The 23,579-nt window shown below is 49.0% G+C and overlaps 1 protein-coding gene across 1 annotated transcript in view; it reads right to left on the reverse strand.

Annotated features, from left to right (window-relative positions):
• Window positions 1-519: 519 nt before the first annotated feature.
• Window positions 520-23,579, reverse strand: part of SETX (senataxin) — a 54,043-nt gene continuing 30,983 nt past the window's right edge. Inside the window, exons 12-25 of the mRNA XM_081103476.1 lie at window positions 22,009-22,241; window positions 20,756-20,923; window positions 20,103-20,253; window positions 16,850-16,954; window positions 16,534-16,646; window positions 14,732-14,803; window positions 13,442-13,591; window positions 12,522-12,629; window positions 9,869-10,056; window positions 8,918-9,010; window positions 7,268-7,432; window positions 6,278-6,376; window positions 5,024-5,111; window positions 520-3,717 (exon numbers count right to left, since the gene is read on the reverse strand). Of these exons, the coding sequence (XP_080959602.1) occupies window positions 3,001-3,717; window positions 5,024-5,111; window positions 6,278-6,376; window positions 7,268-7,432; window positions 8,918-9,010; window positions 9,869-10,056; window positions 12,522-12,629; window positions 13,442-13,591; window positions 14,732-14,803; window positions 16,534-16,646; window positions 16,850-16,954; window positions 20,103-20,253; window positions 20,756-20,923; window positions 22,009-22,241 (2,450 nt within the window). The 3' untranslated portion in view covers window positions 520-3,000. The remainder of the gene's footprint in view (window positions 3,718-5,023; window positions 5,112-6,277; window positions 6,377-7,267; window positions 7,433-8,917; window positions 9,011-9,868; window positions 10,057-12,521; window positions 12,630-13,441; window positions 13,592-14,731; window positions 14,804-16,533; window positions 16,647-16,849; window positions 16,955-20,102; window positions 20,254-20,755; window positions 20,924-22,008; window positions 22,242-23,579) is intronic.

A 23,579-nucleotide genomic window follows, 5' to 3' on the forward strand; every position in this document is an offset into this window, starting at 1 on the left:
GTCCTCGCAAGGCACGCACCTCTCCCTGCCGAGTCTACTGTGCCCGTAACTCAAACACGTGACTTCGCCCTCCTGGGAAGCTGTGCACGCGGCTGTCGGCTCGCCCACCCGGGGGCAGTGACAGGCAAAGTCTGCCTCCACTCCCTGACGTTTCCACTTCCATAAACCTGGGTCCACTTCTGTGCCAGCAGCGAGTGCCCTGACCGGGCAGCGGCGGTGCCCTGGGGGCTCCTCTCCGAGAGCCTGTGCACTTGTCCCTGCCCGACCCGTCTCAGCCTAACGGGATCCAGCATTCCTGCTGGGCCAAGCGGCACCAGGTGACGTGTCACTGCCTTACAAACGGGATCCCAAAGAGCTGGGAAGCCAGAGCGGATGGGGCTGGATGATACGCTTGAATAAAACAAGTCCCACCACGTAACCTACTTTGGCATCCAACGATGCGAACGGCAGCCCCGGCGGGCCAGCCAGGAAGCACGCTGCGCCTTAGTTTAGTAACAGAGAACCCCTAACCCACGCCAGTTGCGTTTCCACTTTTTAATTCTATTTTCTCTTAAAACTCAGGTTTTAACAAGGATGACAGGCCTAAAGTTTGCCAAATCCCAGCTGGGAATTCAGAGCATAGAAAAAGACAAAGCTCCAGCAAAAAATATAATGTGCACAACTCACTTTAGAAAATAGTTTAGGTACATTCTGGTTATAAAACTCATTTACAGATTATTCACATGTATTTATCAAAATTCTCCTGCTAATACATGAAGACATGTCACTAAATAAACTGTGCACAGGAAACCCCAGGCAGGTCACACATGGAAAAGCAAAGTCAGTAGAATGTATTCATGATGGAACAACTGGTATGAGAGCAGACAGGCACTTCCTTCCGTGTAGCACCCTGGCTGGCCCGGAGCAGGCAGCCTTTCCACCAGCTGCGCTCAGCTGCCACTCGCAACGCTGGGACAGCCCAGCGAGGAAGCCACACCGGACACTTGGAACGCAAATGCTTTTACTCAACAACCAATGGTTCCAAAGGCAAGGGCAGGTACCCTGTGTTCTGCCAAGAGAGCTGGCAGGGCACAGGCTTGCCCTTGGAAAGGGTTATGCCAGTCTCCGACTACATCATGCACCGTCAGGCCAGGGGAGCCAACACGCGTGAGAACAGGCCTCGAACTTAACTGGAAATAACACTGTTGGGCATGGCAGACGCCTGCCTCTGCAGCCGAGGGTGGCAAGCCTCACCCAGCCTTGCCTGCCTCCCTCACTAGCTCGCAGAGCTGTTAGGCTCTGAACTGCTGTCACACTCCAAGTATCTGCTAAGCGGAGCATTTTCCCAGGACGGAGAGGAAACAAAGTAACCCTGAGATGTCTTCCCCCGGCCCCGCCCCGCCCTGCGCTTCTCCTGCGGCCCAGCCAGGGCAGCTGTCCCAACCCCGGGAACACCTGCTCCCCGGGCGGGGGTGCGGCACCACGCCAGCGAGGACAAGCAATGAGGTAGACTTTACACTCGTGCAGGCACACACTGCTTTCTAGAGATCTCTTGGGAGTCTACGGGGCAGCAGAGCTTCTGCCTAACACAAAGCCCTTCTTGCTGAAAGCAGAGGCTCAGAAAACTTCTAATGGCGCTCGCCTCAGGGTTCGCTTTCCCACCCCATTAGCCAGTGGCTGCAGGGCAGTCCCCCGAGCCTGCTGCAGCCACGGTCAGCTGCCACTGACGTGCGCGCTCCTGTCTGCGAGATCCCCGATCCGTTCTGTCCGTGTCTGGGAAGGTGGACTGAGGTGGGGCACCCCGCTCCTCCGTCGCTCAGACTCCCCTCCCTGCACGCTCTCCCGCCGGGCGCTCGCACACCGGGCCTTTCCGCAGGAAGCGTCCCGCTCTTCCCGGTTCTCAACCCCAAGTTCTCTCACCCTCTTCTAGCCTCTTTGAAAGGGTGTTTCGTTCCTGCCTAAAATTCGGGTGTCCCAAAAAAATGAATACACACTTTGAATAAACATCCCAATGGGCGACATCTGAAAAGAAGGAAACATCCATCTAGCAGCTGTTACGTGTGTACATTTCTTTGGGACACCCTGCCTTACACCCGGCCTGCCCTCGTGGTTCCCAAGCTGCCGGGACCAGACACCCCCCGCCCCCCCGGATGTATAACATGGGGCTTTCCAGGCTCTATCTAAACTGGCCACTCAGCTGGGCCCCCTGGCAACCTGCAAGCTCTCACAAGCGGATGAGGGGTCCGTAGAGCTGCCCAGCACTAGCCTGGCCTGGGCCCCCCTGAAGTGGGAGCCCACCGTGACAGGAAGCTCACAATATGCTGGGGTGTCTGAATGCTCAGTCAAGGCTTATTTCATGGCCGAGTCTTCTTTTTCAGGAAGGAGAAGAATTTTTGCTAGAGAGCTGTGTGCCTACTAAAAGGTGGCTGAATCCCTCCCAGAAATGTCCTGTCCGTGCCAAGGTGCCTCGTCTAGAAACGTCCATCAGAACCTGACCGAACAGAACTCTGCTTCCCAGTGTCCTGCCCTCACTTTGTAAACAGAACCGGACACGCTGGCCAGCGGCGCCCGCTGCCCCAGGCCCGCCTATTGCACACCTGCTGCCATAGTGGCTCAACCACCGCTCCCGCTCTTCTCCTCTTTGCAATACAAAGTCTGTTCTGGCGAAAGGGACGCACGTTGTAAGCAAGGGAAGAAGAGTGTCTACTAGATTAACTTTTAAAAGGGTTTTGCTATTTGCTATACAAATATACATTTCAACGTTTACAATACTCGCTCCGGTCTGACCTAACTTTTTGTAGAAGAACAAGAGGTCAACGCTGCAAGCTACACGTCAGGGCATTATTACTGACACATGCACCCTCTGCAGCTTTGGCAACTGACGATGAGCAAGAGGCTCAGGGCTCAGTTACATTGCCCATGTTCCCCAACAGCACACACACTCCTGAGAAAAACAATCGTAGCTGACAGTCCTCGTGCTGCCTGCAGTGGGCCTGCGGCTGGCCGCGCACGCCCAGCTGACTAGAGCTTCCTCTTCTTTGAGCCGCTGTCCTCCTCCTCGGCTCTCCCATCGTCCCAGCTGGAGCTCCTCTTGGGGTGATGGTTCCCAGGGCTGGGCATCTCCTGGTCCCTGTCACTGACAGCCCTGGCCTCTCTCTGGTGGCTGTGACCCCCTTGCTGGTCACTTTCATTTGTGGAGTCAATGCTGGCGCCAGGAGGTTCCCACGGCACGTGAGCTCTGTGGCTGCTCCATGTGGCCAGGCACAGCTTCAAGGCGCAGTTCAGAGTCCGGGGACTCACAGGGAAGTCGGGGACTCCTAAGGGGGGCGCTGCTTCAGAATGCTCGGGGTCCCGGGGCTCTGGGTCCCTTGGGCAGTTCCCTGGGGCTTCAGCGCTTATGCCCATTCTCCTGAGCAGTCGTGGGTCCCGAAGCTGGTCCTTAACAGGAGGCCGTTCAAGATCCTTTCCAGCAACACTATCAGCAGCCTCCTTAGCGTCCACGGATGCGCGGTACAGGGAGTCACTCAGCAATGTCCTGTTCTGGTCGCTGCCCGGCGAGCCACCCTGGGGGCTGGAGCCATCAGGGGCCGCAGAAGGAGGGTAGGTCAGACTCCGCTGCAGCACCGACTTGAGCTTCAGGATCTTCATGGCGTCCTGCTTATAGTTCTTGTCGCAGGTCTTGACGATGGCGCCACGCCTCTGCGCGTCCTGAATCAGGTGGTTCCAATGCTGATTGTCCTTGAAACCAAGAGAAGGGAGAAACAGTTACACCCAACAAACACGCACACGCTTGGGAAGCAGCAGGCCCAGCTTCATTTATGAACAAAGAAGCAGACTTTCATGAACAGATTCTCCAGCATCTGCTACTTGCTAGACGAAGCTGAAAGGAAAAGAAGCCAGTACACAGCCCCGGCCCCATTAGAGAGAGGCCACCGCTGTCAGCCAGACCCCGTCCCCACGCAGCCGTGCTGCAGCCTGGACGGCAGCCCCAGGGAGCTATTTACATGTCGACTAATTAAAATCAAATACAAGAAGACTTCAGGTGTACCAGCCACATCTCACATGCTCAGGCAGGCACCGTGACCAGCAATCAGCGTGCTGGGCACTGCAGACAGAGCACTTCCGCTTTCATCCCAGGAAGTGCCCTGGCTACTGGTCTGGCCCTGCCAGCCTCGCGCAAGGTAATGACACCTGGAACTGGAAGGCCTGGCTTCAGAAAGGCCCAACTTCTGAGTGCCTGTCACTGCTCCAGACAAGTACCAGAGCTTCCACCAAATTCTCGGGGGCCTTCCACCAAATTCAAAGGGCAAAACCACCTTCATTCAAGATTGAATGTCGTGCCTTTAGCAACACTTATGCTTAAGAATAGGAGGTACAAGCTTTAAAAATTCTTTTAAGGGGGTACAACAGAGTCGTTGAAGACTGGTAGAGTTCAATGAGAAAGACGACACTTGAGCGCCCTCTGGTGGTACTAACCAAAATGGGGAAATCTCGCCTAAGAGAACTTTGTTAGAGAAAATTAGGAAAACCGAAAGTCACCCCCACTGAGACTAGTAGCAAATACAAGCTTTAGCTGATGGTGCTGTCACCAGGGGAGGCTGCACATGTCTACCAAACGAGCCTGCCGGCCACTACTTCTAGAGTCTGCGCGCAGGGAGCTCCACCCCGGGACAGCAGCTCGGCGCTCTCCCCAGCGCCCTCGCTGTGCTGTGCCGCTGGGCCCACAGCAGCCACGCTGACTAGCGCTAGCACTTCACGACTGAGAGTCACACAGCACCTACCCGCCCTACGGTGCAGAGAGACTTTTCAAAGGTCATCTGGAGAGGACACTGGATACCTGGGCCTCGGCTGAGGCAGGTGAGTGGCCTCCAGGGAGAAGCTGCTGGGGACACACGACTCTGGGAAGAGGCTCATTCTTTCATGCCGCCATGTGTCCCCGAAACCTCTTCCATGTTGATGGAGAATCAGAACTAACCATCGACCGACCCACTGTCAGAAACGCCAGACAGACTCGCAGTTCTCTGGTCACCAAGAATGTACCTACCATCAGGGTCCTCAGGTGCCCAAGGATGAAGAGGCTGTACTTGGCTCGTGTAATGGCGACGTTCAACCTCTGCAAACTCGCCAGGAATCTAGGCGATCAGAAAACAGTTACTTCTTTCTATAGAGGACTCAGCATAGCAGTGAGTGAAACGGGGGGATTTTAGATAGTTTTTCGTGGGCTCTGACTTTTAAAGTCACAGTCCGTTCTCACTCTTCCTCCCAACACAAGGCACCTGGCACAGAAGCAATTCCCCTTAAAAAGAGTGAACGAAACACCCAGTGCTTTCCCTCAGAGGGATGCATCTGTCAATTTTCCTGTTCTGACTTAAATGAGATGCTGCAAATTTTAACAGTATAATTTTTAAGCCTTAAAGACATCCCAAAAAGATGATACGAGATCAGGGGTGGGCAAACTTTTTGACTCGAGGGCCACAATGGGTTCTTAAACTGGACCGGAGGGTCGGAACAAAAGCATGGATGGAGTGTTTGTGTGAACTAATATAAATTCAAAGTAAACATCATTACATAAAAGGGTACGGTCTTTTTTTTTTTTAGTTTTATTCATTTCAAACGGGCCGGATCCGGCCCGCGGGCTGTAGTTTGCCCACGGCTGTACTAGATCAATTATTCTTAAATGTAAGTGAATTTGAGATTATGAAAATACGGTGGAACCAGGGCAGATGCACACAAACATCAGACAAATCTAACAACAGGTCAGAGAGACCTGGGGAATAACAGAACTGCTTGGTACACGATAAAGCTGGGATTTCAGATTAGTTGGAGAAGAGACTGTTTACAAAATGGTCCGGAAGTAACTGGCCTCCTCCATGTGTACATCAGACTACCTCTAGGCAGGGACAGAGAGAAATTAAGGTATTTTAAGAACAAGTAAACATTTATAATCTGCAAAAATTTCATCTGCTACTTATGAGAAGAGAAAAATCTCAGAGCCCGAGACCCAGGGGAGTTCTGACACCCACCACAGTGCCCCGAGCATCTCTGCTAAGTCAGCTGCCGCAGTTAACAAACTCGGCCAAAGCAGGAAACACAAAGCGACGAGGAAAAACCAGGTTACGACACATCCCAGGGAGAATAGCAAGCCCCTGCAGGACACACTTGACCCAGTGACTGATTTCACTCTTATTAAATGAAAGAACAGACTCACACCGTAGTGGGTTAATTAACATATAAGGTATCGAGGGAAGCAAACGCAACAGGGGACCAACTTCACAACTTAAGTACTCAAGTTACTCACCCGATTGAGCCTTGTATGGCGTTTGCTCTGACACATGTAACAATAATACAATCTTTCTGACGACCCTGAAATGCATCCACAGTATCTACTTCTGCTAGCCTGTTTGCAAAAGAGAAGTGTTTACTGAGAAAAGAGGATTATTAAACAGACCTATTCATAGAGCACTTTTTCAGAAACGTTTTTCATGGGATCTGTGCTTATGGAAATGTGACTCTCACAACGCAGAACTCACCATTTTAAAGCACACTGTTCAATGGTTTTTAAATCCATTCACTATGGTGCATAGCCATCATCACTAATTTCACAACATTGCTATCACCCAAGAGAGAACTCCTGTCTTGATTTCCCCTCCCCCACAGGCCCTGGCAACCACGACCCCGCTGTCCATGTCTAAGCTCTTCAGCACTGACATTTCCCGCCAGTGGAATGAGAGTGCGCGGCCTCACCTACGCCGTAGTGTGTGCCAGTGCGTCCTTCCTTTTTTGACTGCGTATCTGACTGTATAGGTGGACCAGCACTTATTTATCTATTTACAAACCCTGCCCTGAGTTCTTTGTTGGAAAGTATTTGATCACTAACTCCATCTCTTTACTTTTTCTAGAGTCAGTGTTGGTTGGTTGTGTGTTTCTAGGGTAAGGCACTTTGGAATTAATGGATTTCTAATATTTAATCTTTAATTTTACTGCTGAGGTGAAAAGGAGACAGAAGCATGACAATGTGACCTCCTGCACCTTGTCAGTTAGGATTCGGACCGGCAGTCCCGGAACTAAAGGGAAAGGCCGAGAGCTGCGGTCAGCTCTGCCGTCAGGTCTCCCGGTGACCAGCCTCTGATGGCAGGAGGCTCCGTCCACAGGGCTGCCAGCGGCCCACCCCGACCCAGTGTCCTGTGCTGGACCGACTGCCACTCCCCACATGTTTCCTTTCCTTCTAGCCCCTTTCTTTAAACAAGCAGAAAAACTGGAAATATCTGTAAAAATACAGATGCCTCACCCTCTTCCTTCAAATTCTTTGTCCAACTCCTTCAGAATCTTCATCTTCTGAGCCTTGTAATGGGTGATGATGCCAACGTTCCGGAAATTAACATCCCTTCCTTTGTCTCTGAGAAGTTTAATCAATTCCATCACCACTTTGATTTCTTGAATGTTTACGTATGAGCTAAGCAAGAGGGAAAAGAACACATCAAAACTAATAGCAGCCAAAAACAAACAACAAAACCCTAGTAGCAGCCCAGCCGCTAACTGAAGTGCCACGTGGCTTCCCTTCACAGGAGGCAGGCGGTGTCGGCACCACCAGACAGCAGGGACTCAGAGGCCGACACTAACCCGCAACCCTGCCCATGCGAGGAAACACAAAACTACTGCTGGTGAAGCAAAGCTGTGAGAGACAGAGAGAGTCTGAAGTCAGCGGAGGTTTAGGCAGCCATTTCTCAAACATGTTAAAACAGGAACAGGAAGAATGAAAGTATAACGAGGAAGATAACAAAGCTAATTCTACAGACTGGCTGCCTTCCCGACACTGAGGACCGTGCTCCCGCCGCAGCCTCTCTCTAATGCCCACCACGGGCCGTGCCAATCAGGCAACGCAGGGCTGAGGGATGCCATCCACACGAACCTGAGTGGCGTGGCCCCTGGAGATGAACGACATGGGGTCCTGCAGTGGCCCAGTCCTCACTGTCCTCCCCGCTGGCCTCACCCTGCACTTCCAACTCACTTCCCGAACAGCACGCTCCCTCGGTCCCACCCCAGGGGCGACGTGCAGGGGCCCCGGGGGACACTGCACCTGCACCTCTGTTCCTGAGGCTGCCTGGCCTGTGTCGCTTTAAAAGCCTTCAATACCCACCGCCCGAACTTCAACACTTGCTACACAGACAACCCGCTAGCTAGCTGTCACTTCTATCCTTGAAATCTTTATTCTGCTGGGTCACCTCAGGTCTACATTCCTCTTGCGACCTCCCACCCCCCAAATGCTCCCAGGGCTCAGCTCTCAGCCCTCTGCTCCCTCCACAATCCCTCTGGCACCACAAGCCCCGGCCGCCTGCTTCTCCACCTCTGCTGACTACTCCCTGAGCCTCAGCCAGGACACGGCTGCGCTGCAGCTCCAGGACACAGGGGACTTTGCCGTCCTCTCACTTCATCCTGGACAGGTGGTGCGTGCCCTGGTGCTAACAGAGGCAGCCCCAGGCTCCGCATCAGCGCCCACCCTCCTTCCTGCCGTCACGCACAGACCACTGAACAGTCCCAGCCCTGGCCAGCCACTGCCTCCCTCCGTCAGCTGCATCTATACTGACCCTTCACAGCACTTCAGCCACCGGCATAATGAACACCTCGGTGATGACCTGGTGATGCCTGTCTTCCTTTTAGACCACAATAACCTTGCTCAGAGCTACGGCCATGGCATGGATCTATTCAAGTGCCTATCACATGTTAGGTAATATTATCCCCGTTATACACTTAAAATTAAAAGGCTGAAATATACAGAGAAAGACATTGGCAATTTATTTTTAAAAAGGAGAAGCTATCACAACCTGGCTAAATAAAAGTGACCGCGCACAACATTAGACAGTGTTTTAAATATAAATATGAACAGAAATACTGCGACAATTATGGGACCTCCCTTCAGAGTGAAGAAGGGGGAACATACTCATTCTCCCGTCGTTCTGAGCCGTCCCCGACGTCAAACACGAGGTAAGGCTGGAAGGGCCAGCTGGACGAACACCGCGCGCTCTCGGTCCCTCTACGAGAAAGCAGCCCAATCAGAGCACAGTCAGTTATAGGAAGCGTTCACTTATGTTACCATTTTCCTTGCAGAGGAGGAGGCTGGGAAATACGGGCACAGGAGGGATCGTCTTCAATTGAAATGTGCTTTTGTGAAAGGTACACAATACATTTTATTTCTATCCTAGTGCTAGAGAGAATGAGCTGTGCAATTAACACATAACAATTACAACTGGGAAGTCACTCATAACACACAAAGTAGAAAGAGCAAGCCATTTCATTCTATGTAGAGTGTGGTATGATTTTTGGTTAAAACAATTAAAAAGATGTGCATAGTACACAGACTAGAAGACATACCCAAATGGTAGCAGTAACTATTTCTGGGTAGTATAAACATCGGTGGTTTTCCCCCTTTTTTGCTTATCTATTACTTTTATAATTAGAGAAAATTATTAAACCTTTGATTTATACTTCTTATGACAAGACTTAAGAACACAGTAATCTAGTTCTTCTCATTCATGGGTAATAGAGACCATTATAAACTTTTGAACAATAATAGATACAGAGGCAGAGCTGCCTCACACAGACTGTCAAACTGCAGCGGGAAGGCCGGGGAGGGTTGGGGGGCAGGAGGTAGGGGGGTAAGAGATCAACTAAAGGACTTGTATGCATGCATATAAGCATAACCAATGGACATAAGACACTGGGGGACAGGGGAAGCTAGGGGACTGTCTAGGGCGGGGGAATAAAATGGACACATATGTAATACCCTTTGTAATACTTTAAGCAATAAATAATAAAAAAAAAAGAACACAGTAATCTAGTTCTTCTAAATCCTACAAACAGAAGCAGCTCTCAGGTGGGGAGTGGGGCCCACCTGTTGGTTTTCAGGCTCTTGTTGTAAATGTAATTGGAGGGGAAGAGACAGATGTCGGGGTGCATCCTGTACTGCACGGTCAGCTGGAGCACCGGCAGCCTGCCGCTCACGAGGTGCTCCACGTTCTCCTCCAGCAGCTTGCAGAAGCGGGCCATCATCGACTGCTCGTAGCCGTAGTCCTGCGCCGTCTGCAAGGGAGAACAGAGCCGTCACCTGGGAGGGTCCGCTTGGCTTGTCCCGGTCAAAGCAGTCACTGAGTTCTAACATGTACACGGCGAGGTTCGGGCCATTACCAACCATCAGTCAGAGAAAGAGTTTTTTGTGTTTTTATTTTTTTGTAAATCCTCAACCGAGGATATTTTTTCCACTGAATTTTAGAGAGAGTGGAAGGGAGGATGAGAGAGCCAAAGAGAGAGAAACATGGATGTGAGAGAGAGACATCGATTGGCTGCCTTCTGCACATGACCTGACCAGGGCAGGGGATTAAGCCTGCAACCAAGGTACGTGCCCTTGACCGGAATCAAACCGCCACCCTTCAGTTCACGGGCCAATGCTCTATCCACTGAGCCACGCCAGCCAGGGCGAGAAAGATGTTTCTGACCCTGACCTTGAGAAGCCATGGAGGTTGGCCAGGCAAGCTGAGGATCTTCTCGTGTAGAAACCCTCACGCTGCCACGAAAGGAATGACCTTGGGAATGACCACACTGAAGCTACTCTGATGCTAACAGGTTACCTGACTCAGTGATGAAAGAAGCAAAAAAATGTAACACAGATTTTAACAATCATTTCTGGGTTATGCTCTCAACAAACAGAAATATTCCTTGTCACTGTAAACAAGCCCTTTTAAAGACTGATGGCTCTGACCACCCTCCCACACACACTCAGCCGTCTCAGCAGTCCAGCTCCAGCTTCACAGAACATGCTTGTGAAGGAAACAGACGACTAAGGTGAGCTCGCACACCCAACAATGGATGCCGACCTACACTCTGAAAAGCAGTCGCCTCACTGACAAACGGAGAAAACTGTTGTCATGTTATCTTGGTTGTACCTTGGATATACTTTTCAATGTCAGCATCAGATCAAGATTTGAAAAGCATTTTATCAAATAATCTAGAAGCAAAAATGTGCTCTGAAAAACACACTGAGAGGGGAGCTCTTCCTGAGTGGTGGTGAGGACATGGGCATTGAAGCTGTACGTGCAAAGCCTGAATTCGCCTGCTTCACAAACTGGGAGAGTGGAGAAAAAGAAATTACTTCTAAATAATAGATGATTTGTGTATGTGAATTTAAGTAGGATTGTGTAACTAAATAAATATTAGTAATCGTTTGGCAATTCCATTTACATCCCCAAAAGTTTATTTATTCAAATTAGCTGAAACTTCATTTTAAATATTCTCTCTGGGGGGAAAAAAGAGGACTTACATGAAACAACACACCTATTTCCAGAAAAAAGCAAAACAACATCAATTTGCATATTCACACACGGAAGGATACTTCTCGTCTATTCACTGATTGGCAATAAACCAAACCGGCACAGAGTGATTCTGCACCTTTAAGCAAGGCCAAGCCCTACGCATGTCCAGACGGACACAAACCTGACAGCCCCCCGACACCGTCCTTCGGGAACTTTCGTGTGTCCCCCACTAGGATGCAAGCTCCACGAGGGCAGGGCGGCCCTCAGGAAGTGAAGACTGAACACGGTGCATCAGTGAGCATCCCAATGCCCAGTGGATCGATTAAAATACTCACTTAACTGTTCAGTTATTATCCGTAGAAAGAGGTGGAGGAAATTAACTTCGTATTTATTTTCTGAACTTTCCTCAATAAGCCTGTATTATTTTTGCAATTAAAAAAAAGCCCAAATGGATTTTCCTCATTTTTATTCTTAATCAATCACCAAAGCAGGCACTCAAATTGAGGCCCGTCAACACCCCTTTTCATTCCATGCTGCAGCCCTTCCACATACTGAACCCGCACAACTTTGAAATATGTGCGGGGCCCAGCCCCTCAGATGACCCCAGGCACTAGGTCCTGCCTGGCGTGCCCTCCCGGGAGCCAGCTTTCGTGAGGCAGGAAGCAAGGCGGGGTGGGGTGGGGAGGGTTATGATGCTGGTGCGAGACAGAGCGCAGTCGCCCTTCTGTCACCTTCCCTTCCCGGGGGTGTGAGGGCCACAGGCACTTTCTTGGACTACAGGATACCGAACTCTAAAGCTGCAAATATACTCTAAATGTGTCTTTATAAGATTTTCCTCAAATTTGCACATATTTAAATATAAATCAGTAGGTTGGGGTTCTTTTCCTTGCTTTTAAAGTTGGTTTTGGTGTTCATATTATTAAAATAAGTCAGATACGGCCCTTAACGCAGCTGCACTCTGCCTGTTGCAAAGGAAAAGCCCAGCACACATGGAGTAGGTTCTTTCTAGTCTCTGGTCTCTGATGCGGCTCCTGTCACACACAAACACAAGCACAATTACCAACAAAGGGACATTGTCAGATACTTTAAGACTCAAATGGTGGTTCTCTTTTCCCAGCCTTTCCAACACTTTTCCCTGCAAATAAGAGATGATGATCCAACAAAGACCTTCCCCCCCCCCCACTACCCCCCCCCCCCAAAGGCCCTTCCACTTTAAATGGGTGGGAACAGGGGACTCACCAAGGAGATGACTGTGGGGGGGAGCTGCTTCGGGTCTCCGACGAGGATTAGCTTGTTGCAGCGGTGGATGAGGGGGGTAAGGGTTTCCACTTCACAAGCCTGCCCGGCCTGAGTAGCAAAGTGCAGGAGAAACCAGCTCAATGGCCTTTGCATTTATCCACGTGCAGTTTACCTACACAAACGCTTTAACCATTCAGAGGAGAACCACACTTTCTCCTTCTGCACCAAATGCCAAAAACAACAAAACAAAAACACTCAATAAAGACCACACATGTATTTTGAAGTCAGCCACCATCCAGGTGCCAGATACCTGGGAGCCAGCCACGAGCCAGCAGGCCACGGGTGGCCCAGGTCTGGGTCCTTTGTTCCTGCTGGGGCTGCAAGTCTGTGACCGGCCCCCCCGCCCGCCTCCTGGTCCTCAGCAGGCCTTTCAATGGCAAGACCTGGCCTTCTGCCGCTGGCTGACGCGTCATCGCGCCCGCCTGCACGTTCTCATTGGGAACTAGGGACCTGGGGCCTCCTGGACCGATTCCTGTATCTCATTTCCATCCCTTTTGTCATCTGGCTCTACATCTGGCAAACACTAGGTACCTAACAAATGCTCAATGAACGAGGAAAATCCAGTGGCTCAGAGCTGTGCAAAGTACATTTCAAATGCTGCAAAAGGTAGCCTGAGCTCTCCCAGCAGCTCAGACAGTCCCTGGGAGGGCTCTGTGAGGAACTGGCAGGCATCCTCACGAGTCAAACCCCCCAGCTGGAAGAGCAGTGGGGAGGCGGCGGCAGCAGGTTTCAACGTGAAAGACTACGCAATGGCAGGTAAAACCCGACGCGCAGTCCACTGGGTCGCCATCTCCGCAGCCCCTGTTCGCCTAAGAGTCCGCACAGCACTAGCCCAGGCTGAACGGCCGCCGCTCACTGACCTCGTCAACGATGACACAGCTGAAGGGGACCCCGCCTTGCCCCCGGAAAGCGGACTCGAGCAGTAAACCGCCGCTCGTGCTCAGGGTGCAGCAGATGATGTGGGACTCTAGGATGATGTTGCTCTGGGTTTTCTGTGGGCGCCCTTGAACCTGAGACAACAACAAAGATTCATTACCACTCAGTTGTATGTGAATTCTAGGCTACGGCAGGGCAACTTTACTATAAAGCACCCATCTTCATTATGTGACAGAATAATATTTAGTAAATGTAAGAGAACCACAATCTAGAAAAACAGCAGAAACTTCAGATCGAAGACACAACGGGACTGTGGCAGAAGCAGGCAGTGTGAATGACACCGCTCACTGTGCGAACCAGCATTCTCATCAGAGTCGGTCAGCCTGTTTCTGCTGACCCCCACGTGACCCAGGCCCCATGTGAGCTCGGGCAGGGGGTGGCAACGGTGGGCCCCAGGGCTCTTGGGCTGAAGCGCCATCACCCATCTCCTTTCAGCCATCAGTGAGAAAACGGCCAAGTGCCACAGCCACAGAACAGTGACGAGTGGCAGAAACCTTGCTACCTGCAAACGTGAACTTCATCCTTCCATTTGGGGAAAGTTGAGTTTGGCCCGGTTTAAAATCTTACTGAAAAGCTTCCACCTAATTTTTAATTTAAAAAAAACAAACTGCTAATGGAAATAGGCATTAAATTCAACTGCATTTACTCAGCCACACAGAGAAGGCTGGGACTACATTCAAGAGAGACTCTCCTCAGACACACCGCTGGCAGCGCTGGTGGATACTCCGCCCTCTCCCTGACCCCACGGGAATCCTGTGCGATTTGACAGGCAACATGGAGCTGCCAGTCACTGCGCTGGGCTCAGACACGTGTGATTTTCTTTCTTCTTAATAGGAAGACACCACAAACTTATTTTTATTTACTACGCATCTGGCTATAGTGACCAGTTGATTCTGCAGTTCGGGGGGAGGTGGAGTAGACCCTCCGACAAGAGGTTTTATTAATACTTACCCAGACCTAGAAAAGGAAAGATATTCTATAATCACTTCTTTCTTAGAAATCTCAGGTGGTGGTAAGAACTCATTATTAGGCTAAAGAAACAAATGTAAATATACATGTAATTACACCATCTCCACTTTTATATTTGTTTAAAATTTCTCAAAAATGGAAAAAATTTTAAATGCAATTGACAAAAGCCCAGAGGTTATTTCAACTATGTCATAATGAAAAAAAGAAAAGAAAAACCAGGAAAATGCTATAAGTAAACTACTTACCTCTTTAATTTTAGACGCAAGTTCCTGCCTTTCTTTTGAAATTTGGGCAATTTGTTCATCTAATTCTTGCCTCTGGAAAAAATGAGAACGCCATCTTTAAAGTTGAGTCAGCATTTACAATGCTTTCCAGGGGACTGTCACTTCCAAAGGGCGGGCGGGCCTGCACTTGATGAAAGCTGGTTCACCCAGTTCCTCTTCTCTTTGCAGTGCGGTCCCGATGCTCTCTGCATCGCTGCGTAGCCAGAATCTGGCTAAGCCACTCTGTGCGATCGCTGCCTCCACACCCCTTCTGTTTGGCCAAGCAGCCTGCACACCTTCAATGACACTGGCCCTTCATACAAGCCCCGGCCGAAGCAGCAGCCCAGCCACAGTAACTGTAAGCTCCTGGTCGATTTCTCCAACATCCTTGTGATCAAGGCTTCCCTGCCCCAGAGCCTGTATGCCTTGACCATCCTTTACATAACACCCCCCTGGGAAGTTTGAATTGACCAATCCAGCCTTAGCCTGGGAACTGCTGAGCACTCCACCTCACAGGCCCTAACAAAGGCTCGTACGTGCCCCAGGTCCTGCCTCCCTGTCTGCACTCCGCCTTGACCTCCTGTGGCCCCCCAGGGTGTGCTGTGTCTTTCCTCCAGGACCTGTGAGTGATAAACTTCTCTCATGGTCTGCTGCTGACAGTCTCACCACCAGCACCCAGACTCCACTTAGCAGGAAGGCAACCTGATCGTTTTCACACTATGTACGATTCCGTTGGGTCCGGTACAGGGCACCTCTGCTACTTCTGAGCATCTCAACCCTTGGCTATCATTCCTTCACTCGTTTCCGGGTAGTTCAAGTGAGACTATCAATCACACCTCCATCCCCTCTGGCCACAGCGGCAGGCATTAATACAGGCCTGGTCAACCATGGCACCCCTTCCCTGAACACAAGGACCAGACCTGCCTCACACCCAGGGCCTAATCCCAGTTCTTCGCTGGAGCAGATGCCGGGGAACCGCGGGGGCCTTCTCTCCAGGGGCTTTCTAAGCTGGGGGGGGGGGCCCGGAGGTGCTGGCCCCCAGTCTTCTCCGGGAGAAGAAATGCTGACTCCCAGGCCAGCAGGTCAAGGTGGAGAAATGGCATCATTTGCTAAAGTTAATCCACTCCTAGATGTCTAGGTGCCAGTGAATTCCGTTTGTCTAACTTAACTTTTTTCTACATTAAAAAAAAAAAATTATTTACTGATTTGAGAGAGAGAAGCATCGATTTGTTGTTCCACTTATTTATGCACTCATTGGCTGGATTCTTGTATGTCCCCTGACCAGGGATTGAACCTGCAACCTTAGCATATCTGGACATCACTCTAACCAACTCAGCTACCCGGCCAGGACTTGTCTAACTTAACTTGGATTAAATTTAACTTGTAATCAAAAGATACCTCATGAATTCAGTGCAGTTTTAGTATAAGGCAGGCAACAGCAAACTACAATCTGTGGGTCAAATTCAACTCGCCATCTGTTTTTGTAAATAAAGTTTTATTGGAACATAGCCACACCCCTTTGTTTAGGATGGCGGATCTCCTGCTGTTTCTGTGCTACCACAGCAGAGCTGAGTAGCTGAAACAGAGACCTGCAAAACTCAGGCCGTTTACTATCTTGTCCTTTCCAAAAAAAGTTTAACTTTTTTGTAAGGCATACCACTTTTGTCTAAATTTTTATCAGCAAATTATGCTATTCCACAATGGAAAATGGCATCAGATACTTATCAACTAGTTTGTGTATCTATGATATATTAAAAACCATTCAGCAAGAAATGTTTAGCTACCTGGATTCCTCTTCCACATCGGCTTAAAGCACGCCGGCGGGAAAGTTCATCTAGTTGATGGTCTAGATGTTCCTTTCTTCTATGCATCTCCTGAATGTAAGGTAAGTCTTTTTCTTTAAAAAAAAAAAAAAAAAAAAAGATAAAGACTTGTCTGCCAATTCTCACACACACACACACATGTGTAACGAGAAGAAAAACTAGTTGTCAAAGCCACACTATTGCCAAGGTCTCCCCACTCCCTTCAATGCCCAAGCCACTGTCCACTGTCCAAAAGGAAACAGAGCTAACGTTAGTGAGAACCGTATTCAGTACTTACTCATTATTCTGTGGTTAACTTGGTTGTCCAAACTGAATCTTAGGACCTCATTACTAATAGACTTTTCTGGACCCAGACGTACTAAATTGATATCTCCACAGTTTCCTGTTGATAACAATCACACTTCAGAGATTAATGAGGACACTGCCAACCCCTGTCCATTATCATGTGTATTTCTAACAATCATATTCATCAGAGAAGGGAGCTAATGTGAACTAATGAACTGGATACCTGGGACTCCACGGGAGTGCCACACACATTATTTTAGACAGTCCCTGTAGCAGCCCTGTAAGTACTTACCATTTCTACTTAATGAAAGCTGGCGAGGTTGTAAAACACACTACATTGCAGAGCTGAGATTCTATTATACTAATGTTTCTCAAATTATGTTTTTTAGAACATTCCATGGTAGAATATATTTGGACAATGGTGAGTTAAAGATAAAAAATGATTTCTTAACCACAGGAGGTTTAAAAAATATAGAGACTTTTCTCTATCACTACATATGGGAATTTCTAAACAGTCTATTTGAGCCTCAACCCTCTTCTGCAGAATCTATAGAACAAAGCTTTGGAACTCACTTTCTACTTCACTAGGAACACCTAGAGATAGATGCCTCATAGATTATGACAGACATTCTTCAAACTGCAGGTGAGTTCATAAGAAGGCAGGACAAACTCTAGGCCCAAAACAAAGAGAAAGCTGAAAAGCAGAGCTAAAGCCCTGAGCTGCTGTGGCTGCCCAGAGGGTGAGGGTGAGGGCTGCTCACCACCTCTGTGCTCAGGTGCATTTACATTCAATAAAACGCAGATGAAAATCTTTAGCTCCACAGAGTGTGACAAACCACCACATGGCAAAACTACCCTTCCCGTTCAGGACAGAAGTCCTATCAGGCGGGCTTGGAGTTAATGCCCGGCAGAAAGCCAATGGGCGGCTGAAGGAGAATGAACCTGTCTCGTCCCAGCTCAGCTGGGAAATTTCTCTTCTGGGACTTTCCGATCAGGCCTGTGCCACAGGTGAATGTAGAGACTGAACATACAATACAGGGAATGACAAAGGTGAGCCTCAGAAATATAGCTGAGATTTTAAACAATGAGAGTACAAGGAACAACTTTACACCAATATATTTGAAAGCCTAAACGAAGTGAAATTTTTCTTAAAAATGTGAATTAGCAAAACTTACTCAAATCTAGAAAATTTGAATAGACTTGTAGTAATTAAAGACATTTATTTTATTTTACATTAAATATTTCTTTACTGATTTTAGAGAAGTGAGAGGGAGATAAAAACATCAGTGATGAGAGAGAATCATCAACTGGCCGTCCTGCACACCTCCTAGTGGGGATTGGGCCTGCAACCCAGGCATGTGCCCTGACCGGGACTTGAACCGTGATCTCCTGGTTCATGGGGCTCAACCACTGAGCAATGGTGGCTGCAGTAAACACTCTATACCTGTGTTGGAGAAACACCCACACATATAGGAATGTTCATTGCAATAAAGTATGAAATCACAAAAAATGGAAGAGAACCTAAATGTCTATCAACAGATAATGAATACACCATGCACCCCTACATGAAATACCCCATAGCAGGTGTTATGAATGACTGTGTTGATAGTGATATCTATAAAATCATGAACCTCACAAACATATCATGGCTGGGAAAGTGACAAACTAACAATGTATTGTAATTTGACAAGCCAATGAATTCTATTTGTAGGTAATACATATGTGGTAAAAAGAAAATCGTGTCTGATCCCTCCGAATAAAGATGGCACGTCCCAGGCTCTCTCGTAGCTGGGTGTAGCCATGTGAGTAGGTTCTGGCCAAAAGGAAGTAGGCAGAGGTGCTACTGGCAGTGTCTAGGAACTTTCCTGAAAGTAAGGCTAGGATGTGCCTCTGTCCCCTCTTCATCTTTTACCTGGGACGCTTGCTGCTGGATGTGATTGCTGGAGCTGGAGCAGCCATCTATGCCCATGAGGGGCACTGAGGAATGAGGCCACACAGAGTGGAGCAGCAGGACAGAGGGAGCCCAGGTCTCTGAGACAACACCGGCACCAGTCCTGAGCTGCCGACCTCTGACTTCCCAAGTAAGAAAGAAACTTCTATCCTACTTAAGCCAATGTATTCAGAGTTGCTCTTATTTGCAGCCAAATCTAATCCTAACTGATAAAAGGTACTGTTGGGGAAACCTCAAGAAAAACAAAATTTGGTCAGGCAAGACTGGACATATGAGCTTGGGAAAAGTCTAATCCTAATCCACTCAAGGTGAGTGCTGTGGGAATGAGGCGGGCGGACAGGCAGGCGTTATCGGACATCTGCACTCAGGCGCCCTCAATCATCTGCGCTGCTCTCTTCACCAACATCAACTACATGTGCTGAACGTGACCCTGGGGCACGCTACAGCCCTGCGCTTCACTCTTCAGTTTCTCCTCCTCCAGCATGCAGACAGTTATTTAATACTCAGCTCTGAGAACCACTGTTCCAGCTTTCCAGGCACTAAATATCCACTCAGCCCCAGCCAGGCCCTGTTCCAGGCACTGGGACACCACAGTGAAGGACTCACTCTTGCCCTTGGGGAGTGTACTCCATTCCAGCTGTACTGACCCCGTTCGGGCTGTACTGACCCCCGTTCCGGCTATACTGACCCCATTCTGGCTGTACTGACCCGTTCTGGCTGTACTGACCCCGTTCCGGCTGTACTGACCCTGTATCGGCTGTACTGACCCCGTTTGGGCTGTACTGACCCCGTTTGGGCTGTACTGACCAAGCTGGATTCTCTCACCTCTGGGCCTTTTTACTGATAGGAATTCTGCTGGCATCGCCTCCCCTCACACCTGCCCTGGCCAACTCCTACGCACTCCTCAGGTTTCACCTTAGGCACCACCTCCTCTGGAAGCCTTCCGAGGCCTCACATGACTGAGTCAAGGGTCGTCTGAAGGTGCCAGGAAGTGCCCACATTTCTCTCCTTCTAGAGCGCTTACATCTGGTCCTCTCACTGCCCACGCCTCCATCCTCTTACTCCTGGGACTGTCTTCCGGGGGCTTCACTGCTGAAACCTCAGCACTCAGCACAGGCCGGGCACCGAGAAAACGCTTACAATATTTGCTACAAGAATCACTAAGGACAGAGGGGCCCAGCCCACGGACAGGTTACCACCAGAAAGGGCCTGCTCTTTATCATTCACAGCTGCCCACACGAAACACTGAAAAGAAAACAAAAAAACTAATGAACAGCCCACGTAAGTATCATACCCAGAGGATTTTTCTTGTCTTTACACCTTTCTTTGAATTCAAGGATGATTTTTTTCATCAGCTCATCCACGGCTGCGTTGGAAGGCGCACACACAAGCACGCGGTTCTGCTTGATCTTGGCGTTGGAGTTTTCATCCAACTGCCCCCTCCTCTGGTTCCACAATTCGCCACATGCACCAAACAAACAAAAAATACCCATGAGCCCGATGTGTCAGCGCATCCTTTTCTCTACTTCCACGCGCATTCGGAGTCCCCTTACAAGCAGTTCACGTATCTAAAGCATCTACAGCCCACGCTGATGCTAAAATACTCAGGCACAGACTCTCCTCCCAACCTCCTGCGCCCCCTCACTATTCAATCCGACCAAATGTAGCCAGGGAGACCCTCAAGGCGGTCGCCTGGCAGATGTGACCGATAATGAAACCAGACCACCCTCTGGCCCTTAGGATTAGTTTCACCCAGACAGCATTTTCTGCCCCTTTTATTTCTTAGAACCTTCTCTCCCTCCGCTACCCGCACCCCGCCCCCGCCCCCGCCTCTGATAAAGTTCCACACAGTAACAAAGGCACACTGACATGAAGAGGCATGCGTCAGTTAATTCAAGGACAACGGCACCATGCCCTCAGCCACAGCCCCGACCCCGGCGTCTCTACCTCGGTCAGCAGGCGGTACAGGAGGCCAACGATGGTTTTTGATTTCCCTGTTCCAGGTGGCCCATGAATCAGACAGATCTTGGCCACCGCCGGGGAGTGTTTCACCATGGCGTACGCAGTTTCTATCGCTTTCTTCTGGTCGTCATTGAAATCCCTTAAGTAGGCAGTCTACACAAAAGACAGGAGTGAGAATGATAGGGAAGACCCCCAAGGGCCCACCCTTAATCTAAAACCACTCTCACTACCGAAAAGAAAGGTACTCTGTATCTGTAGGCTTTGGCCCAGCATTGAATACAGTGTATTTTTATTTGGGATTCTTATAATGACGATGACAATAAGCTGTTCTATACTTCTCTGCTATTTCTTCTTTGGTTCTTCCCATTTTAGTCAACTCTCTCCTTAGACAGAAAAACAAGTGATACAGTGGAAAGAGCAGGGACTTGGATGCAGATCTGAGTCTAAACCTCAGTTTTACTCACAAGCTAGGTCTCTTAAAACTCTTAACCTCTCTTGCCCCAGCTGGTCTGGCCCAGTGGATAGAGCGTTGGCCTGTGGACTGAGGGGTCTCGGGTTCGATTCCAGACAAGGGCACATGCCCGGGTTGCGGGCTTGATCCCCAGTGGGGCATGCAGGAGGCAGCCAATCCATGATTCTCTCTCATCACTGATGTTACTCTTTCTCTCTCCCTCTCCACTCCTCAAAACTAACAAACAAACAAAAAGCTCTTAATCTCTCTTAGCCCCAGACTTTGTAGACCTGGGGCTCCTTGAAGGGTGAGAACTGACTGAGATGATGCACGTGAAAGCCCTAGCACACTGCAGGGGGTAAAAATATTACGTCCCTTTTGCCTTTCTCTGTGTTAACTTCCTGGAACTTATATGAAGCTCTTCCAAGGAGATATGTGTTCACACAAAATGACAGCTTCATCTTCACACAACACTCAATTCTCCTACGCCTGGACTTCAACCACCTAACGACATGTAGGCAGAATGCTCACCTCCCCTTTTAATGTTGCTCTTCAAGCACACTTCCAGTTCCTTACAGTACCCCTTTCTCCCGAGGAGGCAAGCCGACCCACTAACACACACTCTGCAATGCCAAAGACGACTAAGCACTAAACGACATCCTTGTGCACAAAGTGTGTGTTCTGTTGTCGACATAGGAATAGGCAACAGATACCCACAACACGATGCTTTCACATCCTGACAATAAAACTTTCTGACTTTCCCTGTGATCATATAATCATCACTCACAATTCCCTCAGATGTTGTAGTTAGTAGACTTGTTGTACAGAAGTCCATGGGGTTTGGATTCAGAATAGCTCTGGCCAGTTGGTTTCGACTATTCAACAAAGACATTGCTTTCAACTTCCTTTGTGTAGTTACCAGAGAACTAATTACAACACATCTCACGGTTTCATTTACATTGACTGGGAATTTATCCTCCGTCTGGATGAAAAGGGAACACTCATATTTCCCATTATGCACTAGTATAAAGAAAGAGAAAAAGCAATTTCAGTTACCAGTGAGTAACAATGTCCAGTTAAAAAGGCTACTCAAAATTGGCTATTTTATTTAATTTTTAATTTATTTAATTTTGGTTTTGTATGACATGTTATTTAAATAACTCACTCACTAACAACTTCTTGAAGGCCTCCTAAGAGCCGGCATTGTTCCTCTCCTCAGGAGACTTCTTTTTTTAGCAGAGAGAGGCAGACAACCAATAAACACATCAGGCAGTGCTAAGCAAGTGCTCAGAAGAGAGCAGCAAGGGGATGAGGATGTGCCAAAGAGTGTGAGGTAGGGATCGCTGCAGACAGGAGTCAGGGAAGGTCTTCCTGATCAGGTGATACTTAAGCAAAGACTTGCAAAAGGGCCACTCAGGAGGCTACTGCAGTCATCCAGAGAAAAGTTAATGGCAGGATGGACCAGGGTGCAAGAGCAGAGTTGGGGCCTGGGTTCAGGGTACATTTCAAAGGAAGAATTGACAGGATTTGCTGATGGATTAGATGTGGAGTGTAAGATGAAGAGGCTCTGCCTAGTAAAGGAACAGCAGATGTTGGATGAGGTTTGAAATGTAGAGATGTCTGATGGTGGGCTACATGAAGAGTTCAGGGAAAGAGACTACTTTAGAAATATGAATTTAACAAATGTAATCATTTGCAAGAGTCAGAAGCACGGCTGTATCCTGTTACTGCTCTTCTAAATGCATTCTATACCAAGAACTGCGCTCTGGTCGCACTGGCAATAAGCATGACCAGTTACAATGCAGCCTGATGCTGAACTTAAAGGAGCCTTGTCACCGTTTTTAAAATGTGATGCAAAAGGCTAAGAATAATGAAATCATGTTCTCCTCACAGGGACTAAGAAAGCATCAATGTCAGAAAGGCAGCTTGGCTGAAACCGGTTTGGCTCAGTGGATAGAGCGTCGGCCTGTGGGCTGAGGGGTCCCAGGTTCGATTCCGGTCAAGGGCATGTACCTGGGTTGCGGGCACATCCCCAGTGGGAGATGTGCAGGAGGCGGCTGATCGATGTTTCTCTATCATTGATGTTTCTAACTCTCTATCTCTCTCCCTTCCTCTCTGTAAAAAATCAATAAAATATATTTAAAAAAGAAAAGGCAGCTTGGCCTAGAATAAAGAACAGGCACTTTGCAGCCAAACAAAAGGAGGCTGTAATTCTGGACTTACATTTAATGCTGAGGAGGACCTTGGCTGCAGTACTCAACATGCCTGAACCCTCACTTCCTGACAGGTGGGAACAAATAATTCTTACTGCTTTGCAGGGCTTGGGAGGATGATAAATGTGACAGGAAGGATAAGGCG

The sequence above is a fragment of the Myotis nattereri genome, assembly GCF_964212035.1.
Source record: "Myotis nattereri genome assembly, chromosome: 12".
NCBI lineage: Eukaryota > Metazoa > Chordata > Mammalia > Chiroptera > Vespertilionidae > Myotis > Myotis nattereri.